Source organism: Triturus cristatus, chromosome 7, assembly GCF_964204655.1.
Source record: "Triturus cristatus chromosome 7, aTriCri1.1, whole genome shotgun sequence".
Taxonomy (NCBI): Eukaryota; Metazoa; Chordata; class Amphibia; order Caudata; family Salamandridae; genus Triturus; species Triturus cristatus.
This window is the reverse complement of record NC_140590.1, coordinates 315,655,686-315,679,296: the sequence shown is the minus strand read 5'-3', so window position 1 is coordinate 315,679,296 and position 23,611 is coordinate 315,655,686. Positions and strand designations below refer to the sequence as shown.

The 23,611-nt window shown below is 44.4% G+C and overlaps 1 protein-coding gene across 2 annotated transcripts in view; it reads right to left on the bottom strand.

Moving 5' to 3' along the window:
- TMEM150B (transmembrane protein 150B) overlaps positions 1-23,611 on the bottom strand; it is a 136,412-nt gene that overhangs the window by 12,941 nt on the left and 99,860 nt on the right. For both annotated transcript variants that reach the window (XM_085616375.1, XM_085616376.1), the window contains one exon: positions 2,333-2,460. In XM_085616375.1, coding sequence (XP_085472501.1) covers positions 2,333-2,460 — 128 coding nt within the window. The remainder of the gene's footprint in view (positions 1-2,332; positions 2,461-23,611) is intronic.

Here is a 23,611-nt window from a genome sequence, read left to right as displayed (position 1 = left end):
TCCATTTTAGCGGAAACGTTCTTTGAACTGCCTGTTTAATCTGCCTAACCAAGTCTTTATAAGCCGATTGATGTTATATGAGGACTAAATAAATAAATAATCCTTTAAGAGGGCAAAGCCAGAATAAACCTAAATATGTGAACCGTAGTTCTCCCAAGTAATGCCACTGCCTCCCATCATTAATATTAATATTAGGATGAAAGCATGTCTAGCCGTACCTTTAAGCAAACCCTTTATCCTTGAGCCATGAAGTGTGCCCAGCTGCTAATTTTGTTGTCTACATGAATCTGAATGCTTTTCTGGATGAAGGAAGTTCTAAACTTCCATCCAAACCCTGTTTTAAGGAAAGATAGGAGGGATATACAGGTACTCTAGCTGAAGGATACTCGTTTGCAAGGCAATAGTTCACCCGCCCATTTTAGATGCAGGGAGACCATATGTTTGGCAGTGTCGGTGACTACTCCGTCACTGCCATAGCTAAATCTCCTTGATGGTCCTACGAAGTAAGAGTGTCAGAGAAATGGCTATATGTAAACCTACCTAATCAGGATGGGCAGATATACAGAATATTTGTTTTGCTGTTCGTCACTGCCAGGCCAGGACAGTGAGGGACAGTAAAATGCTAATAATGCCCCCCTCGCCATGGGAGATGACTCCCATGGCAAGCCGAGCATTACATCTTTTTATTTTCAAAATGATAATAAAGTTTGGGAATTTTGTTTTTGAAAAAAGAAACAAAATGCTGTTTGGTGCAGGTGTGCGTCATGCTGATGCAGCCCTGCACCAAACAGTGAAATGCATTGGCAGGAACCACAGTGACGTAACAGCTGTGACTGCGGTTCCTGACAATGCATTATAAATGATCGCCTGCTTGGCGGTCTTTCATAAATGTGGCGGGTGGTCCCTCAACCATGGAGACTGAGTAATTTTCTCCGTCCCCCTGGCGACACAACACACCCTCTGATCACTTATAAATGAGACTCTACGTTACTAATGAATATGGCATGTGATTGCTACCAGTGGCGGCTCATCGGCTAAGGTGGAGGAGCATCACCACACTCACTGCTCTGTAGCAGTCAAACAAAGGAAAAATAAAATGATAGTAACTTGATGTTATTATCATTTTATTTTCTCCTGCTGTGGCAGCTGTGTGGGGTGGGGCTGCTCTGCCCACAGTGCAGAGGGAGGAGGAGTGGTGAGCACATTAAATGCACATCTGTGAGAGAAACCAGATTTGCATACCAAAGGTGGTGGGCATGAAGCTCCTGTGCCTCGGAATGTTAATCTGCAGGCCATCCTGTGGGAGGTAGTGTGAACATCCACGGCTCGAGGAGGCTTGTTTTCACCAGTGTCCAGCACATGCTTTAAAATGGCTTCCCTGATCTCTTGTACTGGCAGTAATGTAAATGACTAGCACAGGGTTATATATGCTAATGCAGTTATGCCCTCACATGTAGTATAGTGCAACCTGCCGTAGGGTGGTAAGGCCTGCTGTAGGGGGTGATTTACCTATACTGCATGCAGTGTCTACAGGTAAGGCACACAGGCTGTATGCCATGTCGTGTTTTCACTTTTGATTGCACCAAGACATGCAGCCTGATGTGGCAGTTTGTATGAGCTTGGTGAGGGGTCTCTTAGGGTGGCACAATTCGTGCTGCAGCCCTAGGGTGCCCTCTTTAGTTCGTCAGACCCTAGGTATCGGGGGTACCATTTACTAGGGACTCACAGAGGGCCCTAATGGTATCGCCAATTGGAGAAAGCAACTGCACAGTTTTGGGGAAAGAGATCGGGCACTGGGGACCTTGTTAGGAGGAACACAGTGCACTTCCAGTCGAAATCCCATCATATACTAGGCAGAAAGAGGTGGTGACTATGTCAAAAAGGGAACTCTCCTACAGGAATGTTTATAAACCATAAGCTACAAACTTATTAAAGTTTCTCTTAAAGAACAGAGGCAAAGGATGCGTTATAACTAGATGGACACGTGTAGACGTCTTTATAGTTGTTGACGGATTTCAGAGTGGTTTGGGTGGGGGTATTAAGATGTAAGAAATATGTTGGAATTGTGAAATTAATGCAGTCCTCGTACTCATTTTCCGCTAGTTGATGTTACAGGCCAATGAAGTGTGCTTGTGAAACCCGCTACCAGTACAGAATCTAGTTTCAACAACAATAACTGGTTTTCTCTTGTAAGTGCCAGTCTTGGTTATAGAAAGGGTGTGACACAGAATCAAACCACCCCTCATTCCGTTATCTTGCACTCTTATATCATTGACTATCAGCATGTTGTAGCACCACCTGAAAATGTATTGGTATAACATAGCTTCCTTACCTGAAAGTTTCCGACCATGGATATCCCTAGGGCACTTAAAATTCCAAGAACGGTACTGGCTGTGTTGAGAAGTGAGTGGCACCCCAAGTCCCTCACCTGCTGGTAGCGGATAAATGCCACCCATACCACTAGAAAAGAACAAAGGTCCATTAACTATCTGGTTGCCATTTTTTTAAATCTTGCTAAAGACATTTTTAACTATCTGTTGCAGATAGCATTGTAACCAACACTTTAACATACACTCAGAAAGTAATTTGAGTCTGTCCCTTGCATGTGATTAGATATCTCTCTTTTTTCGGTTCCCTACATGTCATTGGATGGCTTGCCTCCTTATGTCATGCTTGTCGCTCTCAGAGGAGCCCTTCTTTCAAACCATATTTGTATTGGCTGATTAGTTGTACCCTTTCACTGCTGTCAGGGCTCTTTTTTTCTCTGTCTCAAGGCTCCCCGTTGGAGCCTGAACACAATAATTATGGGTGTCCACTAGCTGCTGCTACCCACCATCAAACCCCACTTTTTGCTGTTACTGATATTGGCCTTATAAAGACAATTCGTTTTTATGAAGCTATTACTGGAAGCAACAACCATCTAGAAATTCTATCTTTTGGATTCTTCACTACAATTAAACGGTTACAAGGTGGCCAACATGTTGCATCCAGAGGCAATGTAGAAACCATGTTGGAATGGCGTAACTATAATAAAGATGACAAAAAATAGATTTCCAGGATGGCTGCCACTCTGTGCTTACACGTCTGTAATGAAAGAGCCACTCTTGTGGTTTGGCACCCGATGATGACCTTAGAAAACTACCATTTTAATTGATTTTAGTGTGTTATTTTACCCTAGCCTTAATGTAGGACGGTCCTGCATATGCCTGCTTCTCTTCTGTCTTGTAATCTTGCTGTCTTTTAGTGGGAGCTGTCACGGAGTAGAACAGTATTATTGGCTTTGACATGGCCTCATGTCATCTTGTTTTCTGACTTTGCCTTGTTTCTGCGTGCACAGCAGTGCTTGCAAGTTGTTTGCCGAGTGGATGACGACCAGCCGCCTGAAGCTGAACTCGGACAAGATGGAGGTCCTCATCCTGGGCTCCTCACCCTCCGCCTGGGACGACTCCTGGTGGCCTCCCGCCCTGGGCACCGCACTCAAACCGACAGACCATGCACGCAACCTGGGCTTCATCCTGGACTCCTCCCTCTCCATGACCAGGCAAGTCAACGCCGTCTCCTCGGCGTGCTTCAACATCCTACGCATGCTACGGAAGATCTTCTGGTGGATCCCCACCGAGACCAGGAGGACCGTCACCCAGGCCCTCGTCACCAGCCGACTGGACTACGGCAACGCCCTCTACGCCGGTACCACCGCCAAGCTCCAGAAGAGACTCCAGCGGATCCAGAACGCCTCAGCCAGACTCATCCTCGACATCCCACGAACCAGCCACATCTCCGGACATCTGAGAGACCTTCACTGGCTCCCCGTCAACAAAAGAATCACCTTCCGCCTCCTCACCCACGCACACAAAGCCATACACGACCAAGGCCCGAGCTACCTCAACAGCCGAGTCAACTTCTACGCTCCCAAACGCCACCTCCGATCAGCCAACCTCGCCCTCGCCGCCGTCCCCCGCATCCGAAGAGCGACTACAGGAGGAAGGTCCTTCTCCTACCTGGCCGCCAAGACCTGGAACTCCCTCCCGACCGACCTGCGCCTGACCCAAGACCACCTCTCCTTCAGGAAGAAGCTGAAGACATGGCTGTTCGAGCAGTAGCTAGAAAACAACACTGGGTTGTGGCTCAAAAAACTCAGCTGAACTGAGCCAAAAATACAAGAAAACAAAGCAAGTAGTCCAAGCTGAGAATCTTCAACACAATACTTTACTGACTCCTGGAAAGAAATGAAACTCAAAAGGAGGGCTTTATGAATTTCCTTATTATTTAATGGAAATGATTTGAATTTATTTCATATTTAAAAGCATAATTTTGCGCAAAGAAATTTCTTTTGTTGCGCTAAGGTCTTATCTACAAACATTTTTTTACAAAACATATATTATAATCACCAACAATTAATAATCCCCTGGAAACAAAAAATAAAAAGTATGTACAAACATCATCAAACACTCATGGCCATTATACTCATGCATACACAACAAACATTCAAAAACAAAATCCTTGTGGTGACCTTCTTTCCCTTGTACCATCAAAAACAACTCAGTTTGAATGTTCAGACAACATTTCATTATTATATTGTCCACAATAAATATGACCAATTGTTTTATAGACTTCACAAAAGAGAAAAATATTTTGAAAGCGGTGCAACACAAGGAGAATGAGAACTGGTCGACGCGTTTCGAACCCCAGAATTTAAGGGTTCTCCTCAGGACCAACCAATTTCTGCAATGAACAATGACAAAGATTTAGAATGTGAATTTCGACTTAGAAAAGCTACAGAGCACTACACAGGGCTTAGCAAAACCAACCTTAAAGCGTGAAAATCTATCTGCCTGAAGTGGATGCAAATCGTTTCCAATCCAGAGGGACCTAAACCAAAACAGTACCAAAACCAACTAGATTAAAATTGACTTCACTAACTAGGACTACACAAATAACACATGACACATGACACACCACGGACTGTAGACAAAGGTGAGAGATATTTGCTCAACTTACTGCAAGAAGGGAACGTATCCTTTTATCCGGCTACCAACAATTGAATCCTTATGTATCTAAAGGGAGAGGGGGAGAGGTCGAGATGAGTGTCGTTTGCTATTATCGTTTCTTTAGCCACTCTGAACGATTGTACACATGCGCATTTGAAAAACTGGACCAAAGTCAGCTGTGTTCAGTCAAGAACTTACTTGAATAAGTCTTGCGGTCTACTTCCAGATGCTTTTCCCGCGCCGGAATCTGAAAAGGCGAACGAAACGAACTAAGTAAGTAACCAAAACGACCTGACGTCTCAGCGCTCCTGTCTCCTAGGAATGACTAATCCCCGTTTCCCTAAAGGCTTACCGGGAGAGCATTTTCCATCCGTCCAAAACTTTGTCAATCCACGAGTGAGGAAGCACAGAGCCTTGTGGGTAATGGTTGCCAGTAGCTTTCATTAGCACTCTAAGAAGCGCAAAGCTTCCTGGGACATGTAGTTTTGTGCTTGACGAACCTGCAGGTGTGTATAATCAAAACGTGGCTGGAGAAATGGGAAACAATGTTTTGAATTTGGAATGCTGATGATAAAAATGAGTGGCTTCTGGGTGATGAGCTTAAACCTTCTTCTTTACAATTGTGTCTGTATAATAAGAGCAACACCTTTGCTACGCACAAAAGATTCGGGGCGAACATCCCCAAAACGAGTGATCGGAGTTCTCCATCAATTATTGATCGTATATCAATGGAAGCAGCAGACCCAGGCAGGCCCAAGATGAAGGGACAGCGACAGAGGACAAATGTCTTTTTTCATTATCCAATTGGTCTGAAGATCTCAGCGACTTCATTCAGGCCATTGACAGCCGTGTTGTATTTCAAAATTAATAATGCCTCGCGACGGCTTAATTGGGCTTCAAGATCACCCCCACGTGGATCTCTTTCAATTTTGGACAAAACTGTCCATCTCAGATCTGTCTCACTGTGTGAATGAGATACCCAATGATGGACTAAAGGGGCATTCTCAACTCGACGTCTGATCCGCGATTTATGCTGCGTAATGCGTTGTCGCACCTCCTGCGTTGTCTTCCCAATGTACAGTTTGGGACACGGACAGACTATTGCATAGACGACATTCTTTGTTTTGCAATTGCTGAATGTGTTATGTTTCCAATGCGTGGTGTTGAATGAAAAAACATCGCCCTCTATGGTCTGGTCACAGTTTATGCATGTTCCACATTTGTGGTGCCCCAAAACTGGTGGTAGGTTGAGCATACTCCTCAATGTGCGTTGTTCTTCTTTCGGTAAGGCAGCACGTACTATGTAGTTCGCTACACTTTTCTCCTTTTTGAACGCAAACATCGGGGGTCTCGAAAAATCCTCGTGGAGGTCCTTGATTAAATGCCAATTTCCCAAGATGAGTTTGCGGAGTTGGTGGCTGTTAGGGCAAAATGTTGTCACACAGACCGATCTGTCTCCCTTCTTCTTAATCCTTTGCTCCAGCAATGTCTCTCTTGGTGTCCACCAAGCTCTTTTTAAAGAATGTTTGATTAATTTCTTTGGATATCCCCTCTCTAGGAGGCGGTCTCTCAACTTGTTTGCATGCATGAAATATTCTTCTTTTTTGGTACAGTTCCTGCGAATTCGCAAGAACTGACCATAGGGTAGATTTTGTCTTAGGCTGCGAGGATGATTGCTCATGAAATGAAGGGCCTTATTTCGATCTGTATCTTTTCTGAAAAGTGTGGTTTCGAGCTCTCCATCAGACGCAACTACCTTGACGTCCAAAAAAGTGATTGAATCGTTTGACGAGATACAACTGTATTTGATATCATTTGATCTTCCATTGAGCCCACAGATAAAATCGTCAAGTGATCGCTGTGTACCAGTCCAAATTAAGAAAATGTCATCGATGTAACGCATGTAGTTGGAAATGTTAGCAGCAAACGGGTTGTTGTTATATATGAAATTATTTTCATATAAACCCATGTATAAAACTGCCAACTCCGGTGCGAAAGGACAACCCATGGCCACGCCTCGTATTTGGTAGAAAAACTCGGAGTCAAAGGAAAAGTAATTTTTTGATAGTGCAAACTTAGCCAATGAAAGGAGAAATTCCGTGGGGACTTGTACTGGTCGTTCTCTTAAATTTAAGAACCACTCTAAAGCCTCCAAAGCTTGATCTTGTGGGATTTGGGTGTAGAGTGACACCACATCCATTGTAACCATCAATTGTGTAGTTTTGTCGAAATGCACGGATATAATTCTATTCAAGAAAGCAGTGGTGTCTTTCAAATGCGCCGGAATCAACTTGATGAATGGTTTCAGAAAAAAGTCAATATATTGAGCCACTGGCTCAATGAGTGATTCACAACCAGATACTATGGGTCGTCCTGGGGGGTCCAATTCATTTTTATGGAGTTTGGGTAAAGCATAGAAGACCGGTATCCTTGGGTTCATATTTTTCAGGAACAGGCGCTCTTTTGGTCCCACGAATCCTTGTGTAAAGCCTTCCTCTATGATATGGAATAGTTGGTCTTGTAGTTCTTTAGTTGGATCTTTTGTGATTTTCCGGTAACAGGTCACGTCTCCCAATTGACGGAGTACCTCCTTCTTATATTTATTAACATCCCAAAGGACAACTGCTCCACCTTTGTCCGCCTGCTTCACTACGATAGATCTATCATTTTGCAGGCCAATAAGGGCATCTTTTTCCTTTTTGGCTAAGTTGAACCTCACAAAACTTTTTTTACTTTCCATTGCCTGTATCCCTGATAAAATGGTTCTCTCAAAAGTGGAGATCTCCTTAGGAACTTTGGGTCCTGTTGGACAAAAAGTTGATTTCTTTCTTAGTCCGGTGATTTCTGGTGTAACGGCCTCAGTTGTTTCAGAAAAAAACGTTTTCAAACGGATTTTTCGGCAGGGAGACAGATCGGTCTGTGTGACAACATTTTGCCCTAACAGCCACCAACTCCGCAAACTCATCTTGGGAAATTGGCATTTAATCAAGGACCTCCACGAGGATTTTTCGAGACCCCCGATGTTTGCGTTCAAAAAGGAGAAAAGTGTAGCGAACTACATAGTACGTGCTGCCTTACCGAAAGAAGAACAACGCACATTGAGGAGTATGCTCAACCTACCACCAGTTTTGGGGCACCACAAATGTGGAACATGCATAAACTGTGACCAGACCATAGAGGGCGATGTTTTTTCATTCAACACCACGCATTGGAAACATAACACATTCAGCAATTGCAAAACAAAGAATGTCGTCTATGCAATAGTCTGTCCGTGTCCCAAACTGTACATTGGGAAGACAACGCAGGAGGTGCGACAACGCATTACGCAGCATAAATCGCGGATCAGACGTCGAGTTGAGAATGCCCCTTTAGTCCATCATTGGGTATCTCATTCACACAGTGAGACAGATCTGAGATGGACAGTTTTGTCCAAAATTGAAAGAGATCCACGTGGGGGTGATCTTGAAGCCCAATTAAGCCGTCGCGAGGCATTATTAATTTTGAAATACAACACGGCTGTCAATGGCCTGAATGAAGTCGCTGAGATCTTCAGACCAATTGGATAATGAAAAAAGACATTTGTCCTCTGTCGCTGTCCCTTCATCTTGGGCCTGCCTGGGTCTGCTGCTTCCATTGATATACGATCAATAATTGATGGAGAACTCCGATCACTCGTTTTGGGGATGTTCGCCCCGAATCTTTTGTGCGTAGCAAAGGTGTTGCTCTTATTATACAGACACAATTGTAAAGAAGAAGGTTTAAGCTCATCACCCAGAAGCCACTCATTTTTATCATCAGCATTCCAAATTCAAAACATTGTTTCCCATTTCTCCAGCCACGTTTTGATTATACACACCTGCAGGTTCGTCAAGCACAAAACTACATGTCCCAGGAAGCTTTGCGCTTCTTAGAGTGCTAATGAAAGCTACTGGCAACCATTACCCACAAGGCTCTGTGCTTCCTCACTCGTGGATTGACAAAGTTTTGGACGGATGGAAAATGCTCTCCCGGTAAGCCTTTAGGGAAACGGGGATTAGTCATTCCTAGGAGACAGGAGCGCTGAGACGTCAGGTCGTTTTGGTTACTTACTTAGTTCGTTTCGTTCGCCTTTTCAGATTCCGGCGCGGGAAAAGCATCTGGAAGTAGACCGCAAGACTTATTCAAGTAAGTTCTTGACTGAACACAGCTGACTTTGGTCCAGTTTTTCAAATGCGCATGTGTACAATCGTTCAGAGTGGCTAAAGAAACGATAATAGCAAACGACACTCATCTCGACCTCTCCCCCTCTCCCTTTAGATACATAAGGATTCAATTGTTGGTAGCCGGATAAAAGGATACGTTCCCTTCTTGCAGTAAGTTGAGCAAATATCTCTCACCTTTGTCTACAGTCCGTGGTGTGTCATGTGTCATGTGTTATTTGTGTAGTCCTAGTTAGTGAAGTCAATTTTAATCTAGTTGGTTTTGGTACTGTTTTGGTTTAGGTCCCTCTGGATTGGAAACGATTTGCATCCACTTCAGGCAGATAGATTTTCACGCTTTAAGGTTGGTTTTGCTAAGCCCTGTGTAGTGCTCTGTAGCTTTTCTAAGTCGAAATTCACATTCTAAATCTTTGTCATTGTTCATTGCAGAAATTGGTTGGTCCTGAGGAGAACCCTTAAATTCTGGGGTTCGAAACGCGTCGACCAGTTCTCATTCTCCTTGTGTTGCACCGCTTTCAAAATATTTTTCTCTTTTGTGAAGTCTATAAAACAATTGGTCATATTTATTGTGGACAATATAATAATGAAATGTTGTCTGAACATTCAAACTGAGTTGTTTTTGATGGTACAAGGGAAAGAAGGTCACCACAAGGATTTTGTTTTTGAATGTTTGTTGTGTATGCATGAGTATAATGGCCATGAGTGTTTGATGATGTTTGTACATACTTTTTATTTTTTGTTTCCAGGGGATTATTAATTGTTGGTGATTATAATATATGTTTTGTAAAAAAATGTTTGTAGATAAGACCTTAGCGCAACAAAAGAAATTTCTTTGCGCAAAATTATGCTTTTAAATATGAAATAAATTCAAATCATTTCCATTAAATAATAAGGAAATTCATAAAGCCCTCCTTTTGAGTTTCATTTCTTTCCAGGAGTCAGTAAAGTATTGTGTTGAAGATTCTCAGCTTGGACTACTTGCTTTGTTTTCTTGTATTTTTGGCTCAGTTCAGCTGAGTTTTTTGAGCCACAACCCAGTGTTGTTTTCTAGCTGTAGGAGCGGGCAGCTGCCCGCGAGGTTCAGTCTAGTGGCTAAACAGCCACCGCCCTCGAGGGAACTTCAGGGTCATCATTGTCTAAATTGTTTTTTCTTTAGTAGGTTTCTTTTTTATGGTCAAGTCCTTGTTAAATGTTTGTGTTGTCTTGTGTTGTCTGAGTCTTAGTCACCCCCTGTTTGTCATCTGTGATGGCAGAGAATGATGCGTTCGCTTATAGCGAAGAACACATTCAGAATTTGATACGAGCACCGCCGGTCTTCGCATCGGCCACCTTAAGTGTTACAGCCAAAACACAGAACGAGTCGGACAAACTCACCAGATTACGTAAAAAACAAATACGCACGGACCTTCACGGACATTTCTTACTACAGCACTTAAAGGAAGGCACCATTCCATCAGGACTTCAGATACGTAACATTCCAGTAGTTTTTATAGACGATCCAATTTATAAGAAAGGTTACAGTTGTATAGAGACCAAATGCAGCAGGGACCTTATGGTCCTCACGGTTGAGACAGCCCACAGACTTTCATTGATACAACTACAGGAGATTGCGGACCTTGAAAGTGAGATCAAAAACAATTCCAACCTCACGGATGCGAAGGCCTTGTTGGAAAAAGTGGAGAAAGAAATCCTCGAGTTTAAAGATTATACGGTTATCCAAAAAAGCAACAAATTCGAACAGGATAAAAAGAATTTCTCATTGGAATCAACTTATCCGTACCTAAATAAAGATTTTTATTCCACCAACGATTCTAGAAATTATCTCCAAAACTACCAGGGGAGATCCCGGAAGAGATTCATTAACTTTTCAGAATCGTCGTCATCGTCTAGTGAAACTGCAGACACAACGACTAGGGTGAATCAGAACCAAAGAGGGAATCAACAAAATCAGGACCCACAAACATCTAACCAGGAGGCACGTTTTTTAGGCTGGGGCCAACGTCAAGGCAGGGGACGGTTGCGTTATTCCCAACCATGGGAAATGAGGACCCGACGCCAATACTACAGGAGTTAACTTTATCACCAATTTATAATTTGTCTGACAAAATACTCACAGCAGCGGAAATTTCTATTCTCCAAAAAGGACTTAGCTTTGTTCCTTCTAGATCTACAGACTTCATCAAAATGAAACTTGAAACCATGGAGTTCTGCCGAAAAATCCGTTTGAAAACGTTTTTTTCTGAAACAACTGAGGCCGTTACACCAGAAATCACCGGACTAAGAAAGAAATCAACTTTTTGTCCAACAGGACCCAAAGTTCCTAAGGAGATCTCCACTTTTGAGAGAACCATTTTATCAGGGATACAGGCAATGGAAAGTAAAAAAAGTTTTGTGAGGTTCAACTTAGCCAAAAAGGAAAAAGATGCCCTTATTGGCCTTCAAAATGATAGATCTATCGTAGTGAAGCAGGCGGACAAAGGTGGAGCAGTTGTCCTTTGGGATGTTAATAAATATAAGAAGGAGGTACTCCGTCAATTGGGAGACGTGACCTGTTACCGGAAAATCACAAAAGATCCAACTAAAGAACTACAAGACCAACTATTCCATATCATAGAGGAAGGCTTTACACAAGGATTCGTGGGACCAAAAGAGCGCCTGTTCCTGAAAAATATGAACCCAAGGATACCGGTCTTCTATGCTTTACCCAAACTCCATAAAAATGAATTGGACCCCCCAGGACGACCCATAGTATCTGGTTGTGAATCACTCATTGAGCCAGTGGCTCAATATATTGACTTTTTTCTGAAACCATTCATCAAGTTGATTCCGGCGCATTTGAAAGACACCACTGCTTTCTTGAATAGAATTATATCCGTGCATTTCGACAAAACTACACAATTGATGGTTACAATGGATGTGGTGTCACTCTACACCCAAATCCCACAAGATCAAGCTTTGGAGGCTTTAGAGTGGTTCTTAAATTTAAGAGAACGACCAGTACAAGTCCCCACGGAATTTCTCCTTTCATTGGCTAAGTTTGCACTATCAAAAAATTACTTTTCCTTTGACTCCGAGTTTTTCTACCAAATACGAGGCGTGGCCATGGGTTGTCCTTTCGCACCGGAGTTGGCAGTTTTATACATGGGTTTATATGAAAATAATTTCATATATAACAACAACCCGTTTGCTGCTAACATTTCCAACTACATGCGTTACATCGATGACATTTTCTTAATTTGGACTGGTACACAGCGATCACTTGACGATTTTATCTGTTGGCTCAATGGAAGATCAAATGATATCAAATACAGTTGTATCTCGTCAAACGATTCAATCACTTTTTTGGACGTCAAGGTAGTTGCGTCTGATGGAGAGCTCGAAACCACACTTTTCAGAAAAGATACAGATCGAAATAAGGCCCTTCATTTCATGAGCAATCATCCTCGCAGCCTAAGACAAAATCTACCCTATGGTCAGTTCTTGCGAATTCGCAGGAACTGTACCAAAAAAGAAGAATATTTCATGCATGCAAACAAGTTGAGAGACCGCCTCCTAGAGAGGGGATATCCAAAGAAATTAATCAAACATTCTTTAAAAAGAGCTTGGTGGACACCAAGAGAGACATTGCTGGAGCAAAGGATTAAGAAGAAGGGAGACAGATCGGTCTGTGTGACAACATTTTGCCCTAACAGCCACCAACTCCGCAAACTCATCTTGGGAAATTGGCATTTAATCAAGGACCTCCACGAGGATTTTTCGAGACCCCCGATGTTTGCGTTCAAAAAGGAGAAAAGTGTAGCGAACTACATAGTACGTGCTGCCTTACCGAAAGAAGAACAACGCACATTGAGGAGTATGCTCAACCTACCACCAGTTTTGGGGCACCACAAATGTGGAACATGCATAAACTGTGACCAGACCATAGAGGGCGATGTTTTTTCATTCAACACCACGCATTGGAAACATAACACATTCAGCAATTGCAAAACAAAGAATGTCGTCTATGCAATAGTCTGTCCGTGTCCCAAACTGTACATTGGGAAGACAACGCAGGAGGTGCGACAACGCATTACGCAGCATAAATCGCGGATCAGACGTCGAGTTGAGAATGCCCCTTTAGTCCATCATTGGGTATCTCATTCACACAGTGAGACAGATCTGAGATGGACAGTTTTGTCCAAAATTGAAAGAGATCCACGTGGGGGTGATCTTGAAGCCCAATTAAGCCGTCGCGAGGCATTATTAATTTTGAAATACAACACGGCTGTCAATGGCCTGAATGAAGTCGCTGAGATCTTCAGACCAATTGGATAATGAAAAAAGACATTTGTCCTCTGTCGCTGTCCCTTCATCTTGGGCCTGCCTGGGTCTGCTGCTTCCATTGATATACGATCAATAATTGATGGAGAACTCCGATCACTCGTTTTGGGGATGTTCGCCCCGAATCTTTTGTGCGTAGCAAAGGTGTTGCTCTTATTATACAGACACAATTGTAAAGAAGAAGGTTTAAGCTCATCACCCAGAAGCCACTCATTTTTATCATCAGCATTCCAAATTCAAAACATTGTTTCCCATTTCTCCAGCCACGTTTTGATTATACACACCTGCAGGTTCGTCAAGCACAAAACTACATGTCCCAGGAAGCTTTGCGCTTCTTAGAGTGCTAATGAAAGCTACTGGCAACCATTACCCACAAGGCTCTGTGCTTCCTCACTCGTGGATTGACAAAGTTTTGGACGGATGGAAAATGCTCTCCCGGTAAGCCTTTAGGGAAACGGGGATTAGTCATTCCTAGGAGACAGGAGCGCTGAGACGTCAGGTCGTTTTGGTTACTTACTTAGTTCGTTTCGTTCGCCTTTTCAGATTCCGGCGCGGGAAAAGCATCTGGAAGTAGACCGCAAGACTTATTCAAGTAAGTTCTTGACTGAACACAGCTGACTTTGGTCCAGTTTTTCAAATGCGCATGTGTACAATCGTTCAGAGTGGCTAAAGAAACGATAATAGCAAACGACACTCATCTCGACCTCTCCCCCTCTCCCTTTAGATACATAAGGATTCAATTGTTGGTAGCCGGATAAAAGGATACGTTCCCTTCTTGCAGTAAGTTGAGCAAATATCTCTCACCTTTGTCTACAGTCCGTGGTGTGTCATGTGTCATGTGTTATTTGTGTAGTCCTAGTTAGTGAAGTCAATTTTAATCTAGTTGGTTTTGGTACTGTTTTGGTTTAGGTCCCTCTGGATTGGAAACGATTTGCATCCACTTCAGGCAGATAGATTTTCACGCTTTAAGGTTGGTTTTGCTAAGCCCTGTGTAGTGCTCTGTAGCTTTTCTAAGTCGAAATTCACATTCTAAATCTTTGTCATTGTTCATTGCAGAAATTGGTTGGTCCTGAGGAGAACCCTTAAATTCTGGGGTTCGAAACGCGTCGACCAGTTCTCATTCTCCTTGTGTTGCACCGCTTTCAAAATATTTTTCTCTTTTGTGAAGTCTATAAAACAATTGGTCATATTTATTGTGGACAATATAATAATGAAATGTTGTCTGAACATTCAAACTGAGTTGTTTTTGATGGTACAAGGGAAAGAAGGTCACCACAAGGATTTTGTTTTTGAATGTTTGTTGTGTATGCATGAGTATAATGGCCATGAGTGTTTGATGATGTTTGTACATACTTTTTATTTTTTGTTTCCAGGGGATTATTAATTGTTGGTGATTATAATATATGTTTTGTAAAAAAATGTTTGTAGATAAGACCTTAGCGCAACAAAAGAAATTTCTTTGCGCAAAATTATGCTTTTAAATATGAAATAAATTCAAATCATTTCCATTAAATAATAAGGAAATTCATAAAGCCCTCCTTTTGAGTTTCATTTCTTTCCAGGAGTCAGTAAAGTATTGTGTTGAAGATTCTCAGCTTGGACTACTTGCTTTGTTTTCTTGTTCGAGCAGTAGCGGCACCCCCCCACCCCCAGCGCCTTGAGACCCTACGGGTATGTAGTGCGCTCTATAAATGTCACTGATTGACTGATTGATTGGATTATGAGAATTGTAAGTGCTTACTATTGGCTTTGACATGGCCTCATGTCATCTTGTTTTCTGGCTTTGCCTTGCTGCTCACACGTAGCTGCAAAGTGGGGAGAGCAGGTTTCTTCTCTTCACTTGTTTTTCGCTCCTCACTGACCAGAATGAACTGGATATTATCTATGGAATGTGCAACTCTGCCTCGAAGTCAAAATACGGGAGCTTGGCCAGCCTCCGTCTTGGCCTTGACGCAGACTGGTACAGCCAGCTCGGTTCTTTCTCATGAGAAGGGGGCGAGGGTTTCTAGAAGCTTCGCCTCACTTTGAGTAATGGTATTAAAGCTGGGAGCCTTCGGGTCAGGTGGAAGTTCACCACAGAATAGACGTATTGCTGTCTAGGTGACAGAACTTGAGTCCTGATTGAACTCCTTCCTGGGTTGTTGAAGGGCTTCCCCAGCTTGAGTCGGCAAGGATGATTCAAATTCAATCGGTGTGGTGTTCCTAACCATTTCGTATATATTTTCTACTCTTTGCTATTTGTATATAACTGCATTTTATTTCAATTGTTCATTTAATTGTTAACTTGATATTTGGGAGTCTCCAGTTATTGATATATTCAGCCTGCCTTTTTAAACATTGCATTAATAAACCAGTGTGTGTTATTTTAAATGCACCTGAATTTGTTTTCTGGCCTCGCCCAAAGGGAGTGCTGCGTCTTTTCCTCATCTTTAGGGAGTGCTGCTCAAAGTATATATTATTCTAAATGCACCGGAATTTGTTTTCTTGCCTCGCCTAAAGGGAGTTCTGTGTCTGTTCCTCATCTTTAGGGAGTGCTGCTCAAAGTGTATTATTTAAAAGTGCTGTGGTATATTTTCCTCCAAAGTGGGAGTGCAGGGTTTAGGTGTGTCCTTTTAGTGAAAAGCACATTCATTACACACATCCACATGTGGCAATCATCTTGAAATGATCTAGTTATATCACAAAATAAAAAACACTGAATTCCAAGATGGCCACCTGATAGTATTGGTTTTGGCAATGCTTGCACCACACAGACATTGGGAAAAACAGTATGTACTGACTTCCCCAATTCTTATTTTACATATTTTATGAGTCAGCTCTTGAACTTTACTCACTGTCCTCGTTATTGGCACGTATAGACAGTGAAGCATAGGGAGGTTGAGTGTTTTCTCAGAATCACACACTATGCTTAAGTGGGGAATCAAAAACTAGAGTCCAGAAAATGGGGCCTAAATGCCTAGGTCATCTCTCTCTCTACCTGCAACTGATAGTGTATTGCCAAATACTTTCTGCATGCCTGAGGCCAGCAAGAATGCTCAACTTTCACAAACCAGGGTATTCTAGGACATGTTTCACAGGACTGAGCATCCTATATTGCATGACTGTGGGAAACCCAGTATGCTATTTATTTGGTGTTTAGAGATTAAATATCTTAGACTACAATAAATCATACTGGCAAACATTAAAGTCATGGTGAGGAAACACCAGGAGGATGTCTTAACCTTCCTAGCACTAAGAAAAAGCTGAGAGATTTACTGGCAGGACAGTGTATCAAAAGGACTGATTGCAGCTGGAGGAGATTAACCCACATTCCACTTGCTCCTGGGAAGAGGCAGGGCACCTTATGAAATAGATGATTGGAGCATTATTGTTGAGTTACAGACTACTTCTCCTACCTCATTACAGGAAGTCATAAATCGCCATAGTAAGGAAATTGATGGACTGCATTCACTAATCCTAATAGAGGTGCATGGATGCAAAAAGACAAAAGGTCCATTGATTTCAAACATCTTTCAAATGCCAAAATATGGACGGGCTCAATCAGAAGGTAGACAAAACCCTTGCTGGTGGTATATGTATAGAAATCACTATGGGAACTGTACCAGTCACACAGTGGTGGTAAAGTCTGACTAAACTTGACAAACATTAAATGTCACCTCCCTGGGGCAAACAATAGTAACTTAATGCGGGGGGCAGTGTGGCCCCCCACAGCCTCTGGGACTGCCACCTCCCCGGTGCTTTGTTTCAAAGCAACTTCCAAAAAGGAATGCAAGTCGTCACAGTCTGGATGACCAACAGTTGCCTAAAACTCAATGCTGAGAAAACAGAAGTCCTCGTACTCAGAACCACCCCCTCAGCATGGGACGACACCTGGTGGCCTACCGCCCTCAGGAGCCCTCCTACCCCCTCAGACCATGCCAAAAACCTTGGCATCATACTTGACTCATCGCTCACCATGAACAGACAAGTCAACGCCGTCACCTCCAGGTGAGTAGCACGCTTACAATTCCCTGATTGATTGATTGATTGATGTGGGGGGTTGCACGGATCCCCTTGCAGCCCCGGTGGCTTTCACCTCCCCAGGGCTTTAATTTAATTGAATGCGGGGGCTACGCGGACATCTCCACAGCCCCAAGCACCGCCACCTCCTCAGGGCTTTAGTTGAAAACAATGCAGGGGGGCTGCGTGGACCCCCCACAGCCCCAGGGCCACCACCTCCCCAGGGCTTTAATTTTATTGAATGCTAGGGGACCACAGGGACCCTGCCCACAACCTGAGGGACTGCCACCTCCCCAAGGCACTTTAATATGGATGCAGGTGGACCCACTTGGCCCACCCGTGTCCCGGGGACCACCACACCCAGGCCAAAATCCAAGAAAGGAGGGGGTCAATGCAGCCACCCTCCTGAAGCTATACATGGCCGTGGTGTCCGCCACCCCCCAGGGCCAGCTCCTGCTATGTCCCGGGGTTCCCACCCCAGGGACATAACTGTTTGCTGTGGGCACAACAAGTGCCCACAGGGGACGCGCTCAAAGCCTATCAGCTACTTCCTTTATCTCTTGAGCCTGCCGTGAGGGGAACGGCCAGCGTTGGGGGCATTTCCAGGTCCTTACCTGAGCAGAACTTTCACCGTCGATACTGCCGCCGTCAGGGGAACGGCCTCCGGGAAAAACTTCATCCCCCAGCACCCATAGTGCCCGGCGCCTGCCGTAGACGTCACTAGGCAGCGCCTGGGCTTCACTTAAGGCTCTCACTTGCCCCGCTGCGCGGGACGCGCTCAAAGCCTATCAGCTACTTCCTTTATCTCTTGAGCCTGCCGTGAGGGGAACGGCCAGCGTTGGGGGCATTTCCAGGTCCTTACCTGAGCAGAACTTTCACTGTCGATACTGCCGCCGTGAGGGGAACGGCCTCCGGGAAAAACTTCACCCCCCAGCACCCATAGCGCCCTGCGCCTGCCGTAGACGTCACTAGGCAGCGCCCGGGCTTCACTTAAGGCTCTCACTTGCCCCGCTGCGCGGGACGCGCCCGGGCGAAGCCCGGGCCAAGGGCGGGCCCGTCCTTGCCCGTCAGTGCCAGGAAGAGGCAGGGCAGGGCCTGTCCGCTAAGCTGTCGGGTGTGGCTGAGGGTTGTGTTTTATGATAAGGTGGGCGGTGTAGTAAATGCACCTTTGATGAGCTCATTTATTACTTTTTATTGTAGTAATTGTTTGCTGTTCATCGTTATAAGTTGTTGAGTTGGCATTTGGGGAAGGTGGGCTGCTTTTGTGTGGGGTGGGCTTTGGATTTGCTATAACATGACTAAGAGGAGGGCTGTCGATAAGGTGGGGGGGATACTAGATGATTATTTAATCAGGGCAGAGTCGGCATTGAATCTTGAGATCCAAGCTGTGGAACGTAGACTCTCTTTAGATCCCGCTTCATCATTACCCTGTGCCCAGATACAGGAAGACCCACTCCTTTCTAGCAATCCTTGTACTGTTGTTAGCACTACTACCCCCCCCATGCTTATTTCTCCTGTTTCGGGGACGTTGGATACACCCCAGGGTTGTGATAGTATCCAGAGCTCTCCCAGGGTTACAACAAGAGGGAGGTTGGCCCATAAAGGGAAAAAGAAAGAGGTTCTTAGCAAAAATAGGAGAGGCCAAGGTATTAGTAAGCAATCTGTCGTGATGCTCCAACCTGAGCCTAGTGGGACATCCGCAAAAGGGAAGAGTCTTGATCTTAAGACCAATTCTTTGACTCGGGCTACGATCCAGCCTCTCTTGGACTCCTTAATTGTTTGTCTTAAGGACCATTTAGCTGGCCTTTTAGAACCTGTCTTACATAGATTGGATTTAGTGGCCGGAAGGTTGGATACGTTAGAAGCTAGACTTATTGGTGACAAGATTTCTGCCATAGGGCCTCCCTTACAGTCAAATGGGGTGATGTCCGTCGGTCTGACCAATGAGGTCTGTAATGTTAGACCGTCCAAGCCTGTGGGGGTCTCGCCAGTTATCCCTCCTATAGGGGAAGCGAAGGATCATAACCCTGGTTTGGAAGTGGTTACAGTTAGGGGTACCAATTATCGCGACGAGCAAAGTCGCCCCCTTATGGGTAATAGGGCTGGTAATGAGGAGGTGGGAGCTGGGGTTTTTAATACTCTTCCCAATTTACACCTCCCACCCCAAGCCACCCCCTACTCCATAGTTTTGGCTAATGTCCCACCTCCTATAGACGGGACTTATGAACATTGGTCAAACCTCAAGAATAAATCCCTGCATTATTTGGGTACTAAAGTAGGGAATAGCAAGGCCTTGTTCGAAGATTTTAAAATGGTTAGGCGTATTAACTGGATTGGCCAGTCTTACAAGACCCTACCAGGTGACTGTGTGGTGTTGAGCTTTAGGTCCCCGTCACTGGTCGAATACATATTAGATGTTGCCTCCCACCAACCTTCAGCATTCAACTCGATTAAAATTCTCCCACTAAGCTTTTTTTATAAGCCAGGTTGTATTCAATCTATGGGGGATAGTCGTGCTTTCTCGAGTTTTCCAGCAAGGTCTAACCAGCCCATTTTGACCTCTAATCGCTTTGATATCCTTTCAACACTGGAGGATAACGATTGACGTAGGGCTAGTTCTGCTTGTCTTCTACCGATAGAACCTGTGGTCTTGGCTCCCTTATGTCATCTGAGCCCGGATAATGCCATGTTATCGCTTCCTAGAGTTACTTCATGCATGCCTAACCCCTCTGTTTCTATACAGTCCTCTTTTGTTAGTTTGGATGACTCTTTGGTTGTGCCAGGTCAGGTGGTGGAAACCGGCCCTGTAAGTCCGCCCTTGAAGTTTGGTTCATTGAATATTGCAGGCTTGGGATCCAGGCTAGACATTCCCGATTGGGCCACTTTTATTGACGACTTTGAGATATGGACGTTTCAAGAGACCTGGGCAACGGTCCCCCTTTCTCGTATAGGTTTTTTGAACTTTTTTAAACCTGCTGTTAAGGGTCATAGGGGTAGACCGATGGGCGGTCTAACCACGTGGGTTCGTCAATGTGAGGGTGTTTCTGTGGTAGAGGTCCCAATCGATAGTCCAGACATTCTGATTATAAGGGTTCAATCTCTTAATGGCCTTAATCTCCTTATTATAAACATTTATGTGAGGGGCCTCCCGGGTGGCAAATGTTTACCCACTTGTCTCCTTTTTGAGAACTTTTTAGGGTTCGAATTGAAGTCCATTAATAAGATAGTGGCTGGAGACTTCAATATTTGTTTTGAGCCCTTGGGTGTTGACAGCGGTGACCTTACAAAGGTTGAAAACTCTCTCTGGGGTGTTCCCCAGCTGGAGTTGGATCCTGTAAGGAAATGGACACAAGCGGCCCTGTTCATGAAGGATTTATGTTTAAATCAGGGAATGAGAGCCGTTAATGGGCGAACCAAATCTGATAGGTCAGGGAGGATGACCTTTGACAATGGTAGAACTGGGAGTCGAATTGACTATATTTTAGTCAATTTGGAGTTGTGGTCGCTTATTGATGACATGGTGGTAACAAGCAGAGTAGAGAGTGACCATAACCCACTTGTCCTCTCTATCAATGATAATAGCTTTACTGGCCCTCTTACTATTCTTGATGCCCGTGGCTAACGATCAAAGAAGGGTGAGATGGCCGAAAATCGCCACTAGTGAGGCTTCTCGGGTGGCTATCAGGAATCTGGTCAGTAATACCATGGTAACACTCAACAGGCTGAAGTCCCAAGACTTGATTAAGGGTAATATACGGGAAATTCATAATGTGCTCTTTACCGAACTTAAATCATTTTTTGTTAGAACTTCATCCCCTATCGGTAAAGGCAAAGAGTTGAGAACTTGTACATGGTTTAACAAGGACTGCAGACTGGCCCAAAGTGCCCTGATACAGGCCATTAAATCTAGTTCACCTACCACCATCCAAAAATGTAGGGCTGCATACAAATCCGCCCAACTAAAGGCTAAGCAAAACTGGGATGAGGACCGCTGGAGGGAGCTGTATCAGGCTTGTCATGACCGTAATATGGTCCAATTTTGGCATCTTCTTAAATGGGGCAACTGCCCCTCGGATATTCGGCCCATTACCTATGTTGAACCACAGCAGTTGGTTGCCTATTTTGAGGAGCAATTTATGGTTAGTGATAGGGCGGTTTTTAATATTCCTCTATCTGATACTGAAACCCCCTTGGAATTCTCCCCCTGTGAGGTCAAGTCTGTTTTAAAAAGTATTAGGAGTGGCAAAGCCCCGGGTCCCGACTGTATCCCTGCTGATTTATTCATCCAAGAACAAGATGTATGGGTCCCGTATTTGACTATGCTAGTAAATGGCCTTGCGGGTGGTGCTGCTGTCCCTGACTCGTGACTTGGGGCAGAGATACTGCCGATCTATAAGAAAGGCGATCGCTCTGCCCCGGCCAATTATCGACCGATTAGCCTTATTGACGCAGTACAAAAAATTATAGCCCGCCTTGTACTGGGACGTATACAAAACTGGATGATTGATTCTAATGTGCTGACCCCTCTCCAGGCGGGGTTTCGTTCACATATTGGGACCCTGGATCAAGCTTTTAGGGTTGTACTCCTATACTGGAAGGAGGTTTTTTTGGGGGGTGGTAAGCTCTATGCGGCCTTTGTGGACCTACGGTCCGCGTTTGACCTCGTCTCGAGGGCCAAGTTATGGGAAGCACTTCTGGAGATGGGCATGCCCAAAGAATTGGTGTCTTTCCTGGTTACTATTCACGACAATACGTATGCCTGTGTTCGTTGGGGCAAACCAGGGGAGGTGACGGACAGATTTAAAGTATCCAAAGGTGTTCGCCAAGGGTGTGTGCTTGCCCCCACCCTGTTTTCACTATTTATCAACAGGGTTATAAGCTATTTTTCCAACCACCCGACTGATGCACCCTCCTTGGCTGGAATGAAGATTCCCCTACTCATGTTCGCAGACGATACTCTTTTGATTTCAAAGACAAGACAGGGCTTGCAGCTAGCCCTGTCTCGTTTTGAGTTATTTTGTCGCGAACATGAGTTGGAAATAAACGTTGGAAAGACGAAGTTTATGGTTTTTCGAGGCCCTAGGCGCATTAATGCGCGGGTATGTTTGGGTGGCGTCAGTTTGGATCAAACGGCTGTGTTTACTTATTTAGGGGTTACCTTTAGTGAGACCTGTAGCTGGTCACATCAGCTGGACCTTCTTGCTCTTAAACACGCCCAATTAGGTGGAGCTCTGTTGAAAGAGCATAATCATTCTTTAACAAAACCAATAGCTCCCCTAATGAAGATTTATGGCTCCAAGATTCTTCCTGCCATTTTATATGGTGCCGAAATGTGGGGCTTTAGTAATTTGTCCAAACTGATGACTGCCCAGAACAAATTTCTCAGGTCAGCAATAGGGCTTCCACAATCAACACCGCGCATTCCATTATTATATGACTTGGGAATCCAGCCTCTAGAGGATATGGCAGGGTATAGACCCCTGGCGTTTTGGCGACGCCTGTGGACCACACCCGAATTATCTATTTATGCTAAAGCCCTCTTGGAAGTTAAAGGGCTCGACGGTTCACACAGGATATCATGGTTGTCTGGTGTTAAAACCCTGCTGATTGATCTTGGGATGGGTGACCTTTGGGCCAACCCAGACACTGCTGTTTTCCCGACGAAAATTGTTCTAAGGGACGCCTATTGGTGTATGATTAAGAACAGGAGATTTGCCTCCCTTTCGGGTAGCTCCATGACAGCTACATTTTTTGCTCTTAAGGACGAGTCTGCTTACGAAGGTTATTGGGACACCATTATGAAACATCTTGATCGTAAACTGTATCATCAGTTTAGAGTGGGCGCCCTACCACTGCGAGGGCTCATTAAAAGCTGGAGCCCTCTTGGTAGTGATAAGTGCCCCTTTTGTGTGGATATGATCGAATCTATGGATCATTTTCTTTTTTGTTGTCCAACTTACCTTCTTCCTCGCCGTATATGGCTTCGTCCCGTATGCAGATTGATGAGTACCCGTTCTGCACAGGTTGCCAGTAGAATTTTGAAAACGGACACATCTAAACCTGTTGTAATAGGTGTTGCCAAATTTATCAGTTGGGCGTGGATTC